The sequence below is a fragment of the Arabidopsis thaliana genome, chromosome 5 (assembly GCF_000001735.4).
Source record: "Arabidopsis thaliana chromosome 5, partial sequence".
NCBI classification, from domain to species: Eukaryota; Viridiplantae; Streptophyta; class Magnoliopsida; order Brassicales; family Brassicaceae; genus Arabidopsis; species Arabidopsis thaliana.
In genome coordinates this window covers 25,832,762-25,849,355 of record NC_003076.8, presented here as the reverse complement: position 1 = coordinate 25,849,355, position 16,594 = coordinate 25,832,762, and the positions used below count along the sequence as shown (strand labels likewise).

The following is a 16,594-nucleotide window of genomic DNA, read 5'->3' as shown; positions in this document are numbered from 1 at the left end:
ATAATTATGTCACAACATTGCGACTATTCAATCTTTATTGCGAAATCTTCCTCAATTTAAGCTACTTCAAATGCATATATGTTACCATATTTTGTGTAGACACACGTATGCACACAGTCCATATATCAATCACCGTTCTTGCCATTTCAATCTCTTATCTAAGCTTTTTCCATTAGAGTTAATTAGAGTTCTTCATTCAATGCAACCTCTTCCCAACACTTATACGGTTTTACCATTTTTCATCCACTTTTGTAAAAGGAAATCTAATAAATGAAATTCAGAGCCATAAGTCTACTTGGCATACAAATTACAAAAGATTAATGGACATATATACAACAGACCAAATAGTATGTGATCTATTGAGTTACAAATTAATTAAAATTTGCTTTCAAAATTTTATTTCTTGGTTAACGTACATGACAAAGGTCAGAATAAATGATTATTAGACCTGATACCTTGTAATAGTTATCTTTTATGGAAATTAAATTAAAAACATTTCAATGAGTATGGAGTAAAATGACTCTTATTGTCCCAATATTATGAGAAGAAGTACACGAACAGAAAGTAAACTAAAATAGAAGAGTCTTGGTAATGTCAGGAACAACAGTTGAAATCTAAAGTTGGTCTAAGTCCCATACCTTTCTCTACTATTTCAAACACTGACTACGTCTTAGCTACCCTATTACAAATCTAGCAACCGTACTTCTCCATTATTATTTCATTCTTTTATTTGAAATAGTGTTTCAAAATTATTTTATTTTAGGCCAACACGAAACTGACTGACAATTCTAGCTAATCCCTAGATTGGTTGTACAGGTTTCTAGTGAAGTATAGTTATGGACCATTGATTAATATAATGTAGTATCATAAATATATACTAAACAATATACTAATGGTAATTGGGTGTGCTTTCTGATCACATCATTAGTAAGAAATCAACCGACATTTGTTTTGTGATGAATGTAATAAAACACAAGACGCATCACCATTCACACAAAGTTTTGTTTCATGAATTCAAAGGTGAATTTAAATGTAGTATGTGATGCAGACAAGAAGAGAAAATACTTTGTGAATAGCGAGTTCCGTCTTTAAACCAATGTTGTTTGTACGTAATAGTAAATAAATAGTTAAACTTTTTTACACTAGATATCCATTCGCCTTCATGTTCTCTAAAAAACCACAACTCAGTAAATCATTAACTAAATCCCAAACAACGTTAAATAGTAAACCAAATTTTAATAAATCTTCAAAATTATATTTTTAATTCCTCATTGCGCTGCAACTATGTGAACCCACAAATGTTACTTATAGAAAAAAATAAAACTACTTGAACGCACAACAAGTAATAACTAAAAAATATGCACACGTGCGATCGATCGTGTTTATACATGTGATAAGAATACATATACCTGTGAAGAAATCAACGTTACGTACTTAAATACGCGTATATAGTGTACGGAACGGTCGGGGTAAAGGTGGTGCGAGGCATGTCTCATGAGTCGAGTCACGAGTCACGGTCACAACTCATGAATCGTGAGTCATCAATGAATATTCATTGAAAGTGATTCGAGCATTCACATGATATGTCGCACCAAGTACCGTGTCCGAGGCTGGCATACAAAAAGCCTCATCCATATTTCCTATTATACTTGCATGTATAGATTACTCCAGACATTATATTGTGATTTCTCTTGTTTCGCCGAGAAATTAGTTTTTCAAAACATTTCAACGCCATTAAGTAGAAAGATTTATATTTTTGGTCCTTTTGGTTTGAGTAAAATAAATTGGGTCATGCGTTACAGAAATATAATAAAGTAATGATTGAATTCATAAATTTAATTTGTAGGTGGAGAGTGAAGACACTGATGATGTGGTGAGCTAACAAGTTCGTTAGCTACATTTTGATTTTCCGATGAATTAATGTTAACTTTTTCATAAATAATTATATGCTCAGAATTTATATTTCAATCATCTAAAACTTTTAATTAGTTTCGGTGCATCCACATCATTTACATGTCCAATTTTTTACTAAACATGTACATTTACTTAATCGTAAAAGAAAACTATTTATGGGTAAAATTTGCCCATTTTTTGTCGGAGACATAGCAGTTTAGTTTCAACAAAACAATAAATACGCTTTGGTTAGAAAATATTGGGTTTGACTTTGACCATCACAGTAGAACACTGATCGCACACGTGCTATGCTTTCGCGTCTCGTCGGTCATCTCACAAACTTAAAACGTCAAATCTAATCGCAAGAAGGACCAGTGGCGGAGTCGAAATATAGAAATTATTTTACCGGGGTCGAAATATAGAAATTATTTTAATAAAATATATGTAATTGTTTTGTTTTTCGAATTATATTGCATATAGGTTATGTGTTTTCTATCAAATTTACAAGAAAATATTATCATACTTTTGAATTTTTATTGGTTTGTATAAAACATGATAGTTGATATACTTAAAAAAAAATACCATTATAAATGGGAAAAAAAGATAAAAGTAAATGTGGTCGATGAATACAAGTAATTATATAGATTCATAATAATTAAAGAAAAAGTAATATTATACTGAAGTACATGAAAACATTGGTCACAAAATAAAAAAATAATAAAACTGATATATAATTGTAAGTGGTTATAGCCTATATTATTTTATAATATTCAAAATTTTATAGTTTAAGGAGTCAAAAAAATAGTTTCGACAATAGGCATTAGGGTCAACTTATAGAATTTTCATTAAATATTTATGTACTTGTTTAAATATGTCATAGTATTAGTTAAATTTTAAAAATCCACCGGGATCAACTGACCCCCATGCTACTATGCTACCTCCGCCCCTGAGAAGGACCACAATAAGATGGCGATTTAGACGTCAGGTTTGTGTCATCAAGAAAGTAAAAACGGCATGATGTTTACTCTCTGGCTTCTGAAAAAATGAGAAGCTGCAAAATAGCGTAGATTACTATTGGTCTACCCGAAGATTTTACCGAAGAATTTACACTATTGAATTACTTTCTCATGTGGTGCACAATAGAATGATAGATGTTTTTCTAACGGTCAAGGAAGCAACAAATTAAATGGGCCTTGAATGACTAAATCTTAGGCTAATAGGCCCATAGAAAAATGTACTAAAGCCCGTCAATTCCACTTCCAGATATTGTTTATTCTTTCTGTTATCCCAAAGTTTTTTTTTTTTTTAAACAATCTTTTATTTCACGATACATAAGTGGCCAAAAAATCAAAAACATAGCATATCAAACGTTAATTAATAATAGTATGATATTTTTTTATAGCAAAATCATTTGCTAAAAACATCATTCACATCTATATACTTAAATCTTATTTTGGCTAGTTGTTTAATTAACCTTCAGATTTTATCATACGTTTTACTAATTTCTTATAGGGAAGAAAAGTAGAAAACTACATAATATCATCATAACCGTTGACTTTGACTAACTAAAGCGTCACGATCCATCACTCAAATTTGAACGTTGCAATTAGTTTCCCGCAAATATTTGAGAGCAGTAGATGAGAATACAATATTCGTGAGAGAGTAAACGTGTGGCAAATCCAATAGTTAGAATTTCAATTTTTCTAAACTTCCATGGTTTCATATTTTGGTCTGTTTAGCATTCATGTAGACCAAACATAGAAACTTAAACGTGCGGGACATAAGTGTTTGAAACTTTGAATCAACCACAATACGTAGAACCTCTCACGTGCAAGTAATTAGTTTATTCATTATTTATATATAAAAAAAAGAAAATCTCCTAATTATAATGCTAATTGCCTAAATCACTATTCAAGTTCATTGCACGCTGTATATGTTTGATATGATCATTGTTTGACTTTGACTTAGAACTAGTTGCATGAAACAAGAGTTGGGGTTAGACTTGTTATTGGCAAGTCTTATAGCGTGTTAGTTGAATAAGTGATTCATAGAGGAATAAATGATTATAAAAGATAGAAATTAGGTTCAGTTAAAAATTATTTACATATACATTTTTGCAGCCATTTTATGAAATAAATCGTAGAGTTGGAACTTATTTACAATGGTTGCCACTGCCTTATTCAATGCAAAAATTAACTACAAAATCAAAGCAAATCTTATTTAAAGGAATATGCTCTTATTCTATGCCCTAATTATTTTTGCCAAAATGGTTAAAAATATTTAAAAATTAAATAATTATTTTGAAAGAAAACTTTAAATTGATTTAAATTATAAATCTTTTAATAAAAATATTATTAAAAAAAATAAAAATTAATTTTACTGAACATGATTAGATAGTAGGACTAGATGGTAGGACGTGTTTATAATATTATAATATATAAATTTTACAACAATTAAATAACCATTTGAAAGAAAACTTTTAAATTGATTTGAATTAAATACTTTTAAAATTAAAGTATATTAAAACAAAAATAACAAAATAATATATAATTTTACTGAACGGAGTTAGTGGTAGGACGGGTTTGGTCGATAGTATTACGAGACGGTATACCACAAGTGAAATCTATTAGATATGTTTAATTTCACTGTGCAGGATTAGATAGTATGATGGGTTTGGATCGATAGTAATACGAAACGATATAATACGGGTGAAATCCTAGATATAACAATTAAAATCTATATATACATTATCTTAAACACTAAACAAAACAAACAATATTAACAAAATAAATATCTACATATACATTTTATATAACTAATTTTATTAAAAAACTAACTCCGCGGTATACCGCGGGTCAAAATCTAATGGTACTTAATTTTAAAAGGTAAAATTAGCGGAAGGTTATAAACTTGAGAGGGTGAACTTGTAATGAACATAAGTAGACAAATCTAAAATAAGCGTGGAAGAAGAAAACAAGTGTCACGTCATGTGTTGCTAGTTGCGGACATAAAACAAACAGAAGTGGAGGAGCAACAAAAGATGCAATTGCAGCCCATAGAATCTGTCCGGTCAATTGAACAATTTTGTTCATTTATTCTTCTTTTTTCCTTTTCTACGTAATATCTTTTCCATTTGTTATAGATATTATTGATTTGTGCCTACATTTTATAAAATTTACAGAAGTATACATCATATGGGTAAATCGTTAAATATAATTTTAATTAATAATTAACAGAATAGAAGTCAATCTTTTGCAATATTTGAAGCTAATTCGATTAATTGAACAACGCGTTACAAATTTTGAAAAACAAGGACGGAAAACTAAGAAATAAGATAATCAGGACATATTATAAAAATACTAAATTAAAGGGTCGTCAAAAAATAATAAAAAAGTTCCCAAATTTCCACTTCAAATCTCAAACGTGCAATTTCACACCTCAACCCGAAACTCGGTGCGTTCTTAAGACGTTTAAGTGGACCCAAAATCTCAAACGGTGGAGCGTGGACCCCACTCTCCTCTTATATCTGCATCCACTTTCCGCAAATCCTCACCGTCCATTTCCAACACGTTAGACCTTAAAAAATCAAAATCAACGGTTGTGATATACTCTACTGAAAATCTCTAATATTAACACGCCGAAAGAAGACTTCTTCTTTGACCAAACGACCTAAAATAAAATAGATTTTAATATATCAGATTTTATTTTTACGTTTAAATAAGAATATATAGTTTTTCAACTTTGGAGTGTGCTGAAATATTATTCTAATTTTGTAGTAGAGTTATTTTATAATAGCATAAAGAGAAGAGAAAAAAAAAGTTATTCGATTTATGTTAAAAGAAAAAGTTTTATTCGATTTAGTCATTAAAATAGTATTTAAAGATATTTAAACACAAAAATTCTCGTCAAAAAAGTGAAATTTGACGTCACCAAAGTTTGACTCTTTTTCTCTTTCATCTTTTAAACCAAACCCCACGCACTAAAACCATAGACAAACTCTCTCTCTTCTCTCTCTCTCCCACACACACGCTTTTATTTATTTTGGAGCTAATCGGAAAACAAAAAAGCAACGGCCAAAGCAATGAGGAAAGATGATCTCTGCATCACTGTTCCTACCTTCTTCCGATGTCCTATATCTCTCGACGTTATGAAATCTCCGGTGAGTCTTTGCACCGGCGTTACCTACGATCGAGCTAGTATCCAACGGTGGCTTGACGGCGGGAATAACACTTGTCCGGCGACGATGCAGATTCTTCAGAATAAAGATTTCATACCGAATCGGACTCTTCAACGTCTTATCGAGATTTGGTCTGATTCTGTTCGTCGTCGAACTTGTGTTGAATCGGCGGAATTAGCTGCTCCGACGAGAGACGAGATCGCCGATGCGATCGATAGAGTGAAGATCGAGAAAGAAGAAAGAGATGATCGCGAGGTTTTGTCGAAGATTGTTCGATTCGGGAGAGAATCTGATGATAACAGAGGATTTCTCGCCGGAAAAGATGATTTCGTGAAACTTCTCGTGGATCTGATTAATCAGGTGGATTTCGAAACCACCTCCGCCGCGAAATCTCTGGTTGTTCAAGAAGCGGTGAAGATTCTGAGTACGATTCGAAGCAAAGTCTCAGATCGGAGACGGTTTTCGAATCTGATTTTAACCAACGGTCGAGATCGGTTATCGGTGATCGTCTACTTGTTTAAAACCGGGAATGTCGAATTGAAAATTGATTGCGCCGGTTTACTTGAGTTCATCGCCGTCGACGCTGAATCAAAGCTGTTAATCGCCGAGAGAGATGGATTAATCACGGAGCTAATGAAATCGATTAGTAAAGATTCTGATTTAAGTTTAATCGAATCGAGTTTATCGTGCTTGATCGCGATTAGCTCACCGAAACGTGTGAAACTCAATCTCCTCCGAGAGAAACTCATCGGAGATGTTACGAAACTGTTATCAGATTCAACGTCGTCGTTGAGCGTTTCGGTGACGGAGAAATGCTTGAAGCTTCTGGAGATTTTAGCATCTACAAAGGAAGGGAGATCGGAAATTTGCGGCGGAGATGGCGAGTGTTTGAAGACGGTGGTTAAGAAGCTGATGAAAGTGTCAACGGCGGCGACGGAGCACGCCGTGACGGTGCTGTGGAGTGTTTCTTATCTATTCAAAGAAGATAAAGCTTTGGAAGCTGTTACAAGTGTTAACGGAGTTACGAAAATTCTGTTACTGTTACAGAGCAATTGCTCTCCCGCCGTTAGACGTATGTTAACGGATCTTCTTAAGGTCTTCAAGGTGAATTCAAGATCTTGCCTTTCGGCTTACGACACCAAAACGACACATATCATGCCGTTTTAAATCAATTCTTTTACTACTTACTAGGGTTCGTTTTTAGGATTTGTTTCTTGGGAAAGAGGTAAGAACAATTGTAAAACTAAAATGAAATTTTTGAATAGTGAATATAAACTAAAAAAGAAGATTCAATTCATTGCTCATTGAATGTGTAGTCTATTATTCTCTTATTAATGTAAAGTAAAATCAATTAATGATGTTCTTGAATTTCCAATCATATTGTTTCGTATCATTGATATGAAATTGCTTTTTTCTAAATACGAATTTTGAATATATTCTGTTGGTAAACAGGTCCAGAATTGTCAAAAAGATGAATACGTCATATAGTTCCGATCGACCCACAATTTGTAACGATGTTACATGTGATTTTTCAATATGTCTTTAGAAGATTCGAATACATCATAGACGACATAGACATAAGCCTATATAAGTCATAATCATCTTTATCTTTTCCCTCATCTTGTGGTGTTATTTCTGTGTCAAAAGTCCATATAACATCTTAGCCTCTAATAATCTTCTGTTCGTGATCACTCCCTAACAGTTAATTAAAAACTGTTCTAGCTACAATCACTAACTAAATTTGAACCGATCAGCTAACTCTTGTCTTCGAAGAATATGTGTGTTTGATTATTTATTGTATGATACTAATTAATTTAAAAGTATATAAGAATAAAGTGTGGGAGGGTCAGAAAACCCATAATGAGCTGGTTCCAGATCATCTTTGTTGAATAAACAAAAGAAACTATATACTGTAGGGAACCATTTAGAAGCTATATTGCTTTTTAGATGATTGACTATATACATCGAACTGACCTTTTGTGTTTTTGGATTCTCAAGTGTTGCTATTATCTTATATGATTGTTAGAAGATACATACTAACACATTAGATTATTAAACTCTCAAACGAGTCCAACTTTGAGGCCTTTGACAAAGAATGCGAATGAGAAGAGTCGACAAACCGCCCACAAAATATGAAAATTGGGATCTAGTGTTTTATTTTTATAACAATAGTCTTTGGTTTTGGTCAGCTGAAAAGTTAGGTATTTCAATTGTTATTTTGATTCTTAAGTATAAAGTACAAAGACTAAAAAGTAGCCGATAGAAACATTATATGAAATTATGAATCATCTTAAATCCTAAATTTCATTCTAATATTCAAAAACAATTTTTTTCTATGACACAAACGGCTTATTTTTTTATTGGGCTACAAATGACACAAGCGCTTTCATTTGATTGGGCTAAAAACGAAAAGATCCGGCCCATTGAGCTGGGTTTATCGTTCACCTTTGTAAGTTTATTTCTTCTTCATCTTCCGAATCGCATTCTCCGATCGAATCGCCGACGGAGAAATGACCAAGTTCAGGAAGCTCGGCCGCCCAGCAGGTCACCGTATGTCCATGCTCAGGTTTCTTCTTCTTTTTGTCTTGGTAGAAACTTTCTCATTGATCCATAAATTTTCTCTCGATTGATTTATGAAGTGTCTTTTTTCCCCAATTCAATTCTGATTAGGACTATGGTTTCTCAATTGGTGCAACACGAGCGAATTGAGACCACTGTTACAAAGGTACTAATTCCTATTTTCCTCAATTTTGGTTTCTCTGATCTGGGGTTTAAGCTAGGGTTTATAGGCATCTGTTGAGAATCTAAAAATGTTACCTACATTGGATTATGCAGGCTAAAGAAGTTCGTCGTCTTGCTGATAATATGATTCAACTCGGAAAAGAGGTACTCTATTCATTTTTTTCCATTTAAGAAAAAATTAGCAACTCTGTAGACTCTTTTGTATATTCAAACACCATATTTGGTTTACTGGAACTGTGATTGTGCTCAAGTGTTCACAAATCTTGGTTTATAAGCTCACGAATAGTTATTGTTTCTCCGGAGTAACTAGTTTTATATAATTTTGGTTTAGATGAGGAAATGATTTTATTACAGGGTTCACTAGCTGCAGCAAGAAGAGCTGCTGGGTTTGTTAGAGGAGATGATGTACTTCACAAGATTTTTACAGAATTGGCTCATCGATACAAGTGAATTCTCGTATCTCGTTTTTTCCTTTTTTTTTTGGGATCTTTTCCTATGCACTCTGTTTTACCAGCTGGATGTTACGTATGTGTTAACAGAGATAGAGCTGGTGGATACACAAGAATGCTTCGTACTCGCATTCGTGTTGGTGATGCTGCCCCAATGGCCTATATCGAGTAAAACAAGTTTCTTTTCTTTATTCTTTTTAACAGAAGCATATTGAATTCGAGTTTAGTTTAGTCACAGTTACAACAAAATGGATGATGCTATATTTTAAGATCAAACTTCAAGACTTGTGAATTCACATATAAGCCTAGTATTTGTGTATCTCGAGATACCGGTACTTGATCTTAGTTTAGGAAGTTTTCCAAAGTGAGCTAACTGGTTTTGTATGACTCTTATTGGTGCAGGTTTATCGATAGAGAGAACGAGCTAAGGCAATCAAAACCAGCTACTCCTCAACCTCCACCTCGAGTGCCACTTGATCCATGGGCTAGATCCCGTCTCACCAGGCAGTATGCTCCACCAAAGGAGGAAAAAACTTCTGATTCTGACCTATAAATAGAAGAAGATCTCTCTCGCTCTCTCACACCAGAAGATCATGTTTTTTTTCCCCTTGCCCATGTTGTTTCTCCTTCAACCCATAGCTTTGTATGTCTGGCACCTTATTCATCACTGTCATTCACAATGTGTTTAAAACAGTTTAAATGTAGTTTCCTTGAAGCATCAAAGCATTTTTACCCATTTTCTTAAAAAGTTTTTTGGTATCATCTTCTCTCATTTTTCTTCAACCACTCGAAAAGTTTGATAATACTTTAAAGTTTAAAGTTTCATTCCTTTTTGGTATGATATGATTTATGTGGTTTCTTCCATCACCCAAAAGATTATAACTTTTTGATTGATGATTATCTTCAATTATTAATCTATTATGAATCCCCAATGAGCGATAAAGAAACCACACTAATATTTGACACTACAATAAAGTTACAATGACGACTTCTCTTCTCTTCTTTTCAAAATCCTAAAACCTCATGTTTCCTTTACAAAAATCAAGCAGTCGTGGAAGCCCACTCATCAGCCTGAATAAAATTGGCAACAGAGTAAACATCAACATGCTTCTCTGGTATCTCACTACTCCATGGAACCCTACTCGATCTAACCGATCCCGGACCCGTATTCTTATACTCACCGTAATACAAAGTCTTCAATGCGAAATCCCCGTTCCAAGGCATCCATCCATCAGGACTAATCAAAGACTCAAGATTACAGTTTACAAAAACCGTCCTCGAAAACTCCTTCCACGGTCTTCCCAAGAAGTTCTTATGCCCTTCAGGGTTAGCTTGAAACTCCTTCATGTATTCCTCTGTTCCGTTAATCGAACAGTTCAAAAACACAAATCCCGTGGACTGCGACGCATCAATCCTCCCGTGTGCTGTGATCGCGTTGTTTGCACCGCCTTGCTCGAGTTTGGAGTGTTTTGAAGCGATTAGGATATCACAATCTTGGAATACGGCAGCTGAGTTACCAAAGATGAAGTCTACGTTGCCTTGGATTCGACATTGTTTGTAGAACTGACGGAGAGAGTGAGCATAAAGAGTGTCTTGGTTCCCAAGAAACTCGCAGTTTTCAAGTACCGAAAAATCACTGTCTGATCTAAACGCAACCGCTTGGTGCGCATCTGCTCCTGCCGTGTTCTCTATAGTTAAATCACGAGCCATAAATCCATCACCGAGAACTCCTACCAAAACCAAAACCAAGTAATAACATAAAACATTTTAAGATTAAGAAACAAAAAATCTTGGAACTTTGTCCATATCTTTAATCAAATTTAGCAACTTTTATATTCTATGTTTATAAAACAAAATCCTATGTATATATCTTCCCAAGTAAATGTCACATGGTTTCTGTCCCTAGTGGAACCAGGGACAGTCTCATAATAATTCTATAGACATACATAACTTGAATCTCAAAACTAAATAACAATAAATATTATTCTTTTTACGTGGCAGAGCAAATCTAGACACAGTAAAAGAAACAAGACAAATTTATGTTTTGACTTTAATGTTATTCTTCTTATTTATGTTCCTTAATTAAATTAATAAACTGACGAGAAAAATAAGAACTTAATTAAAGAAAGGTTTAACGAGGTTGAAAAAAACTCACCGACAGTTGCAGATTCAAACGTTGTCATCCCTGGTTGTCCAACATTCAACGACCCTGTAATTACCGTTTTACCCATTCCGTCACCGATGAAGACGACATTCTTTTTCTCAAACGGAACCCTAACGGTTTCTTCATACACACCTTCTCTAATACGTATCACAAACTTTACAGTTCTGTTTGTATCCGGCGCGGAATCAACGGCTTCTTGCACTGTTTTGTATTTACAATCTTTCCCTCCGTTTTTACACACCGTCACGTCTTCCGTTAAACCAGACGGAAAACCCAAACTAGCCTCTGTACCCGTACCCGAGCCCAAACTCGGCCCAGCTTTCTCCCAAAACCCGTCTCTTTCCGTCGCTGGACGAATCCACGAAACGACGTCGTCTCCGAAACTGTCGAACGATAACATCATGCTCAACGCGTTTCCGGTGAGGTTCACGAGACCTTCGAAGAACGTAATCGTGTCGACGACTTGCTTAGTGTCGTTGACGGTTTTGAGACCTGACCAGCAATCGAATTGGTAAGCTAGAGCTGCGCTCATCCACGCACGTGCGTCTTTGATATCGCCGCTCGTCACGGCTATGTCTGTTGATTCGGTACGGTGTTGAGAGTAAGAGAGGATCTCGAGGCAAATGGTGGCGATGTTCGTACGGTTTCGATTCCCTGCGGAGGAGTCTAGGATTGATTGGATTTTCGATTGGCCGGATTTGAGATTCTCGTAGGAGACTGAAATTGCAGAGTGGATTATTTGAACCGGTTTAGGATCCGGAGGGACTTGACCGGGTTTAGAGAGCGAGGCAACGCAATGATCTGGGAAACGCGTTGCGTTGCATGCGAGACGGATCTGAGCGATTGGTGGAGGAGAAGGAGGTGTTTCCGGCGGAGGATGATCGTCGGAGGTTGGGGTTTGGTGCGATGGATTATGGTGGTTGCGGGAGGATTTTGAGACGGTGGCGTAGATGAGGAGAGATATGAGGAGGAGGAGAATACAGGACGCGGCGATGATGATGAGGATGCCATTACGGGAAAGGAGTTTATTCCGGTGAGGTTTTACGGCGGCGGAAGCGAATGGGGTGGAGGAAGAGGCGGAGATAGAGTGCGGTAGTGTCGGAGAATCCATTGGAGGGAGAGAGAAGATATTTTCTGTATATGTTTGTGTGTATAGGTGGGAATTGTTTATACAAATTTAATTGAAACTGGGAAAAATGAAAATTTGAACTTGTAAGAATTATTGAAATCTGATTGAGAGAAAGAGACAGAGGATCAAATTCAGAGATTGAGAGCCATAGCCATTTGAGACGATGAGAGAGTTTGGTTTTTCTGGGTTTTTGATTTATTTTTTAACCTTTTTTACGGCTGTTATGGAAGAAAGGGTTTAGAAAATTAAATTTAGGGTAAAATTATGTTTTCTTTTACTGGTCTATTATTGTTATTCTACAATTAATTAAACGGGCCGTTAAAGATCAACACAACATCCCTTGACATTGTTGCATTTAGCTATATATGAAATTTGGGCCTTAAAGACATTGATGCCAAGCTAACTAACTTATGTATTAATACGAGCCCAATAATGATCCACAATGTACGCAAAACCATCTCATGTGAACGTTCATACATGTGTCTATATGTACATTGCCTTTAGAGACGAGACGTATGACTAAAGAAACAAGTCCATTTCCAACATGGCCGTCAATACGATTCATTTTGATGTCTAAATGTAGCCTATGAGAAAGCTATTTGTATCAGAGTTAAAAAAAAAACACTGATGGAAAATGACGACATCAGGGGTCAATAGCCATGGGTGTGATGCGTTTCCTTGCTGGTTTATTTGAGACCGGTGTGTTAACTTTGCTCTGTAATGGCTGATTCTCTTCCTCATGTCTTGTTTCTGTCATTACTTCATCATCGGTTTTCTGCATAATATGCTCTTTTTCCTTACCATCCGTGGTAATTTTGCTTGGCAATGGCTGTTTGCTCTCTTCGTTTTGTTCTAATTCAGCTTGTTTCTTGCTCTCGTCTGGTGTTGTTTCTGTCATTAGTTCATCGCCTTTCTCTAAATCATGCTTTTTCTCCTCACCATCAACAGGTTTCTTTCCAACTGTAGTTGGATTGATGGGTCAATCGGGTTCTGGAAGGTTCAAGAGTGAAAGGACTAAGAGCAAACCTGAAATGGAGACAGCTTCTCCTAGTTCTTTATCTTCAAATTCAACTAGTGTGCAATAGCCATCTTGTGAGGACAGTGCCAGATACGATGCATTAGGTGACCTTTTGAACAAACCAAAAGATCATTGGTTAGAATTAAAACTAAGAAAATTTAGAGAAAAACCATTCCGATCTATAAGAATGTGCATAGTCTTTTCACCATGTTATATCGGTTATTGCAGCATAGTGGAGACCTGCTAAGACTGCAATTGGAGCGACACACTCTGTGTCATATATGTACACGGAGTTTAAAGTTGCAATGGCAAAGACAAGACGGTAAGGAAGCTTGAAGAAACCCTCTTCTGCATGATTCAAAACACCATTTGAGATCACCAAAAGTAACAGATTTAAGAAAACTATCAACGTCATGAAGGCCTTGCTTTTCTATCATAAAAGAAACTAAAAAAATGGTGTGAGATAAGATAATATGTACCAGAACTTGAACCACGGAGTTTAAATGCAACAGGGCAAAAACGAACCACTACAACCGGTTTGCTGGCGCCAGGAAGCTGCAGTGCAGGTCTGCTTGTGGAAAAAGGAATTGAGCTAGTGTGAGACTTTGTACTGATTTCTAATTATCTCATACATAAGCTTGACCAGTTAAGGCCACTTGGCTCAGCTTAAAGAAGAGCTTATATGATTACAATATGTTCCACAAAGCCTTACGACTTTCAAACAAGAGATGGTGAGGTGATTATCTTACCTTGAAAGGTCCTTCCTAGAAAAGACATAGGTAGCATTTACAGCTTCGGATGTGGGTGAAACCTTGAAAGAACCTGGACATGCAACACAGTGATAACAGGGACTGTTAGAGACATGAATAATGCCCGAGTAAACAATGTGGATGATCTAGCACAGCTATCTGAAAAACAAGAATGGTTTTAAGGGATAGTAACCTGCTGGAATGAGTAAAAAAGATCCATCAGGTGACCATGACAATCTTCGAAAGAAAGACGGCAATGTCTCATCATGAAAGAGATGGGTTTTTATTGTCTGCATAAAATGTCATTTTGAAATTAGGAATACTGTGTATCCGTGATGAATCTGGAAGAAACTATTTTCTCTCTAACCTTAGTTTCATCACCCCGTTGCTGATCTGCTTTCATGATAACATGCTGGCAAACATAGTTCATTTTTTCAACACCTTTACTCTTTGTTTGAGGCTTATTGGCATATATACGGCATGTTCTGTCTGAACTAAGAGAGGCTACATACTTTGCTAAGGGATCCCAGGCAACACCTTGAACATAATGACAATGGGCATCCAGTATCTGATGGACAGAACCTTTTAGCAAATACAAAATTGTGAGAAGCAGGAAAGCTGGAGCCAACAAAAAAATAAAACTATCTACACTTTGACTTTTTCACCTTTGTTAACGTCCCATATAATGCAAGAGTTGTCCACTGAGCCAGAAATAAGATATGCATCATCAGGAGACCACTGAAGATCCAGGACATCCTTTCGATGAAATCTAGCAGGGCAAACAAAAGTCAAAATATATCTCTTAGCCTACATTCGATTGGGTCACAGTTGCAATTTTGGTGAAACTTTCATTCTCATTTCACCAAATTAGCCTAAGGTATCATTCTCCCTTCTTGATAGAGCAACAGTATTCAAACACAAAAAACCGTGGCTCTTAGAAGCCCAGTCAGCGTAGCTTATTATTTAGATGAAAGGACTCACGATAATGATTTGTGAACTTTCCAGGACTGATTGGTTTCACTAGGATGCAACTTCCATATAAAAAGCTCACCTCCTGCATCATAACAAAAACAAAACTGCACAATTGGTTTCACTACTCATTCAAAATATGCAAAACACACTTGCATTGCATCTAAGCCTCTGAGGCATACCGTCTGCTCCCGAGGCAAGTAGTTCCCCTGCAAAATAATCATAGAACAACACTCGTCACCACAGGAATTAACATGATTACGGCTAAAAGAACATATCTGATAATACAAAGCTAATGCATACCAGATGGAGAAAAACGAATGGTATTGACAGCACATCCATGGTAAGTAAGGCTACTCTGATAAGATACACTAGGAACCTTCTTCTCCGCTTGACCCGAATTTATCAACCATAGCTGAATAATTTTCAATTGTTTATAGTCAACAGTGAATGCAAAGTCAACAATCACAACCAAAACAATTTCAGATGTTCAAATTCATGAACCCGTGAGAACCAAATTCAAACATTTGAATTTTAGAAATTCTAAACAATCGCAGACATTCAAATTCCAAAATTACACAATTAGTGACTATTTGATCAAACTCAGATCCTGAAAATGGATACAAATCGATTTTGATTTGAGAATTAAATTACCTTGATATCGTAATCGGCTCCGGCGGTGGCGAGTAAACCGGAAATCGGGTGAAAATCTACGGTTAGCACCGGCTTCCCATCGTGCCAACTTATCTGTATCGTACCTCCCTTCATTTTTGTCAATCCTCCACAATGCCCAGAATCGTGATTCGGATTTTCTTGAGAAAATTTTCTAGGGTTTGTGGATTACTGGGAAGAAGAATAACTAAAAGGACTGTCACTCTGGGCGCGTCTTCTGGGATCATTTGGGCGCGAAATAGTAGTCTCCGTGTCAAATGACGATTTTATCCACCGACTAGTCCGGTTTATTCTAAAACCGGTCTTATTAGTGTTCGTATATGGTTTAATTATTTTGATGCTTTTAGTTCAATTATGAGTCGATTATTTGAACTGATATCGAAAACTGTAGACTAGTCAATGACCTACGAACATTCACTTTCAATAATTTATGTAAATGTTTCCACCTAAAATGATATTAAAAAAAGTCATACGTCTTTTGATTTTGATTCGCATAGCAGTCGACGTCGTCTTAAAAGCAGTACTAGTTTATGAGGTCGATAACTATTCTGCATTAAAATTGTTATAAAAAAATATATAGACGACGTTACCTTTCTCTTTTAAGATGACACTTTTGTAACCTTATCGCAATT

The 16,594-nt window shown here is 35.6% G+C and overlaps 4 protein-coding genes across 6 annotated transcripts; 2 read left to right on the top strand and 2 right to left on the bottom strand.

Moving 5' to 3' along the window:
* The first annotated feature begins 5,800 nt into the window (after positions 1 to 5,800).
* Positions 5,801 to 7,443, top strand: CMPG2 (CYS, MET, PRO, and GLY protein 2). The gene has a single exon (NM_125862.5). It carries the CDS (start codon positions 5,975 to 5,977, stop codon positions 7,235 to 7,237), a length of 1,263 nt encoding a protein of 420 aa, NP_201271.1. The 5' UTR covers positions 5,801 to 5,974; the 3' UTR covers positions 7,238 to 7,443.
* Positions 7,444 to 8,332: 889 nt separating this feature from the next.
* Positions 8,333 to 10,112, top strand: AT5G64650 (Ribosomal protein L17 family protein). The gene is made up of 6 exons (NM_125861.3): positions 8,333 to 8,636; positions 8,741 to 8,795; positions 8,906 to 8,956; positions 9,167 to 9,258; positions 9,352 to 9,429; positions 9,664 to 10,112. Exons 1-6 carry the CDS (start codon positions 8,581 to 8,583, stop codon positions 9,812 to 9,814), a joined length of 483 nt encoding a protein of 160 aa, NP_568992.1. The 5' UTR covers positions 8,333 to 8,580; the 3' UTR covers positions 9,815 to 10,112.
* A 23-nt stretch (positions 10,113 to 10,135) lies between these two features.
* Positions 10,136 to 12,842, bottom strand: AT5G64640 (Plant invertase/pectin methylesterase inhibitor superfamily). Its single transcript, NM_125860.5, has 2 exons — positions 11,417 to 12,842; positions 10,136 to 10,991 (listed from the first exon to the last, which is right to left on the bottom strand). Exons 1-2 carry the CDS (start codon positions 12,534 to 12,536, stop codon positions 10,303 to 10,305), a joined length of 1,809 nt encoding a protein of 602 aa, NP_568991.2. The 5' UTR covers positions 12,537 to 12,842; the 3' UTR covers positions 10,136 to 10,302.
* A 113-nt stretch (positions 12,843 to 12,955) lies between these two features.
* Positions 12,956 to 16,191, bottom strand: FAS2 (Transducin/WD40 repeat-like superfamily protein). 3 transcript variants are annotated; one of them, NM_203262.3, is made up of 12 exons: positions 15,945 to 16,191; positions 15,594 to 15,705; positions 15,473 to 15,499; positions 15,303 to 15,375; positions 14,987 to 15,090; positions 14,689 to 14,903; positions 14,515 to 14,611; positions 14,322 to 14,394; positions 14,052 to 14,140; positions 13,779 to 13,920; positions 13,581 to 13,681; positions 12,956 to 13,514 (listed from the first exon to the last, which is right to left on the bottom strand). In NM_203262.3, exons 1-12 carry the CDS (start codon positions 16,056 to 16,058, stop codon positions 13,198 to 13,200), a joined length of 1,464 nt encoding a protein of 487 aa, NP_974991.1. In that variant the 5' UTR covers positions 16,059 to 16,191; the 3' UTR covers positions 12,956 to 13,197. The 3 variants fall into 3 exon arrangements, with proteins under 3 accessions (NP_974991.1, NP_974992.1, NP_568990.1); NM_203263.2 differs by having other exon boundaries at positions 15,584 to 15,705; positions 15,945 to 16,096; NM_125859.4 differs by having other exon boundaries at positions 12,956 to 13,681.
* Between the last annotated feature and the right edge of the window lie 403 nt (positions 16,192 to 16,594).

Coding starts and splice junctions, on each gene's coding strand:
- AT5G64640 (NM_125860.5), bottom strand. CDS start 12,536: ATGGATTCTCCGACACTACCGCACTCTATCTCCGCCTCTTCCTCCACC. Junction 10,992..11,416: donor GTTTGAATCTGCAACTGTCG/GTGAGTTTTTTT, acceptor TGGTTTTGGTAG/GAGTTCTCGGTGATGGATTT.
- FAS2 (NM_203262.3), bottom strand. CDS start 16,058: ATGAAGGGAGGTACGATACAGATAAGTTGGCACGATGGGAAGCCGGTG. Junction 15,091..15,302: donor AAAGTTCACAAATCATTATC/GTGAGTCCTTTC, acceptor TTGCCCTGCTAG/ATTTCATCGAAAGGATGTCC. Junction 13,682..13,778: donor GCAATAACCGATATAACATG/GTGAAAAGACTA, acceptor TTTGTTCAAAAG/GTCACCTAATGCATCGTATC.
- AT5G64650 (NM_125861.3), top strand. CDS start 8,581: ATGACCAAGTTCAGGAAGCTCGGCCGCCCAGCAGGTCACCGTATGTCC. Junction 8,637..8,740: donor CACCGTATGTCCATGCTCAG/GTTTCTTCTTCT, acceptor AATTCTGATTAG/GACTATGGTTTCTCAATTGG. Junction 8,957..9,166: donor TGATTCAACTCGGAAAAGAG/GTACTCTATTCA, acceptor ATTTTATTACAG/GGTTCACTAGCTGCAGCAAG.
- CMPG2 (NM_125862.5), top strand. CDS start 5,975: ATGAGGAAAGATGATCTCTGCATCACTGTTCCTACCTTCTTCCGATGT.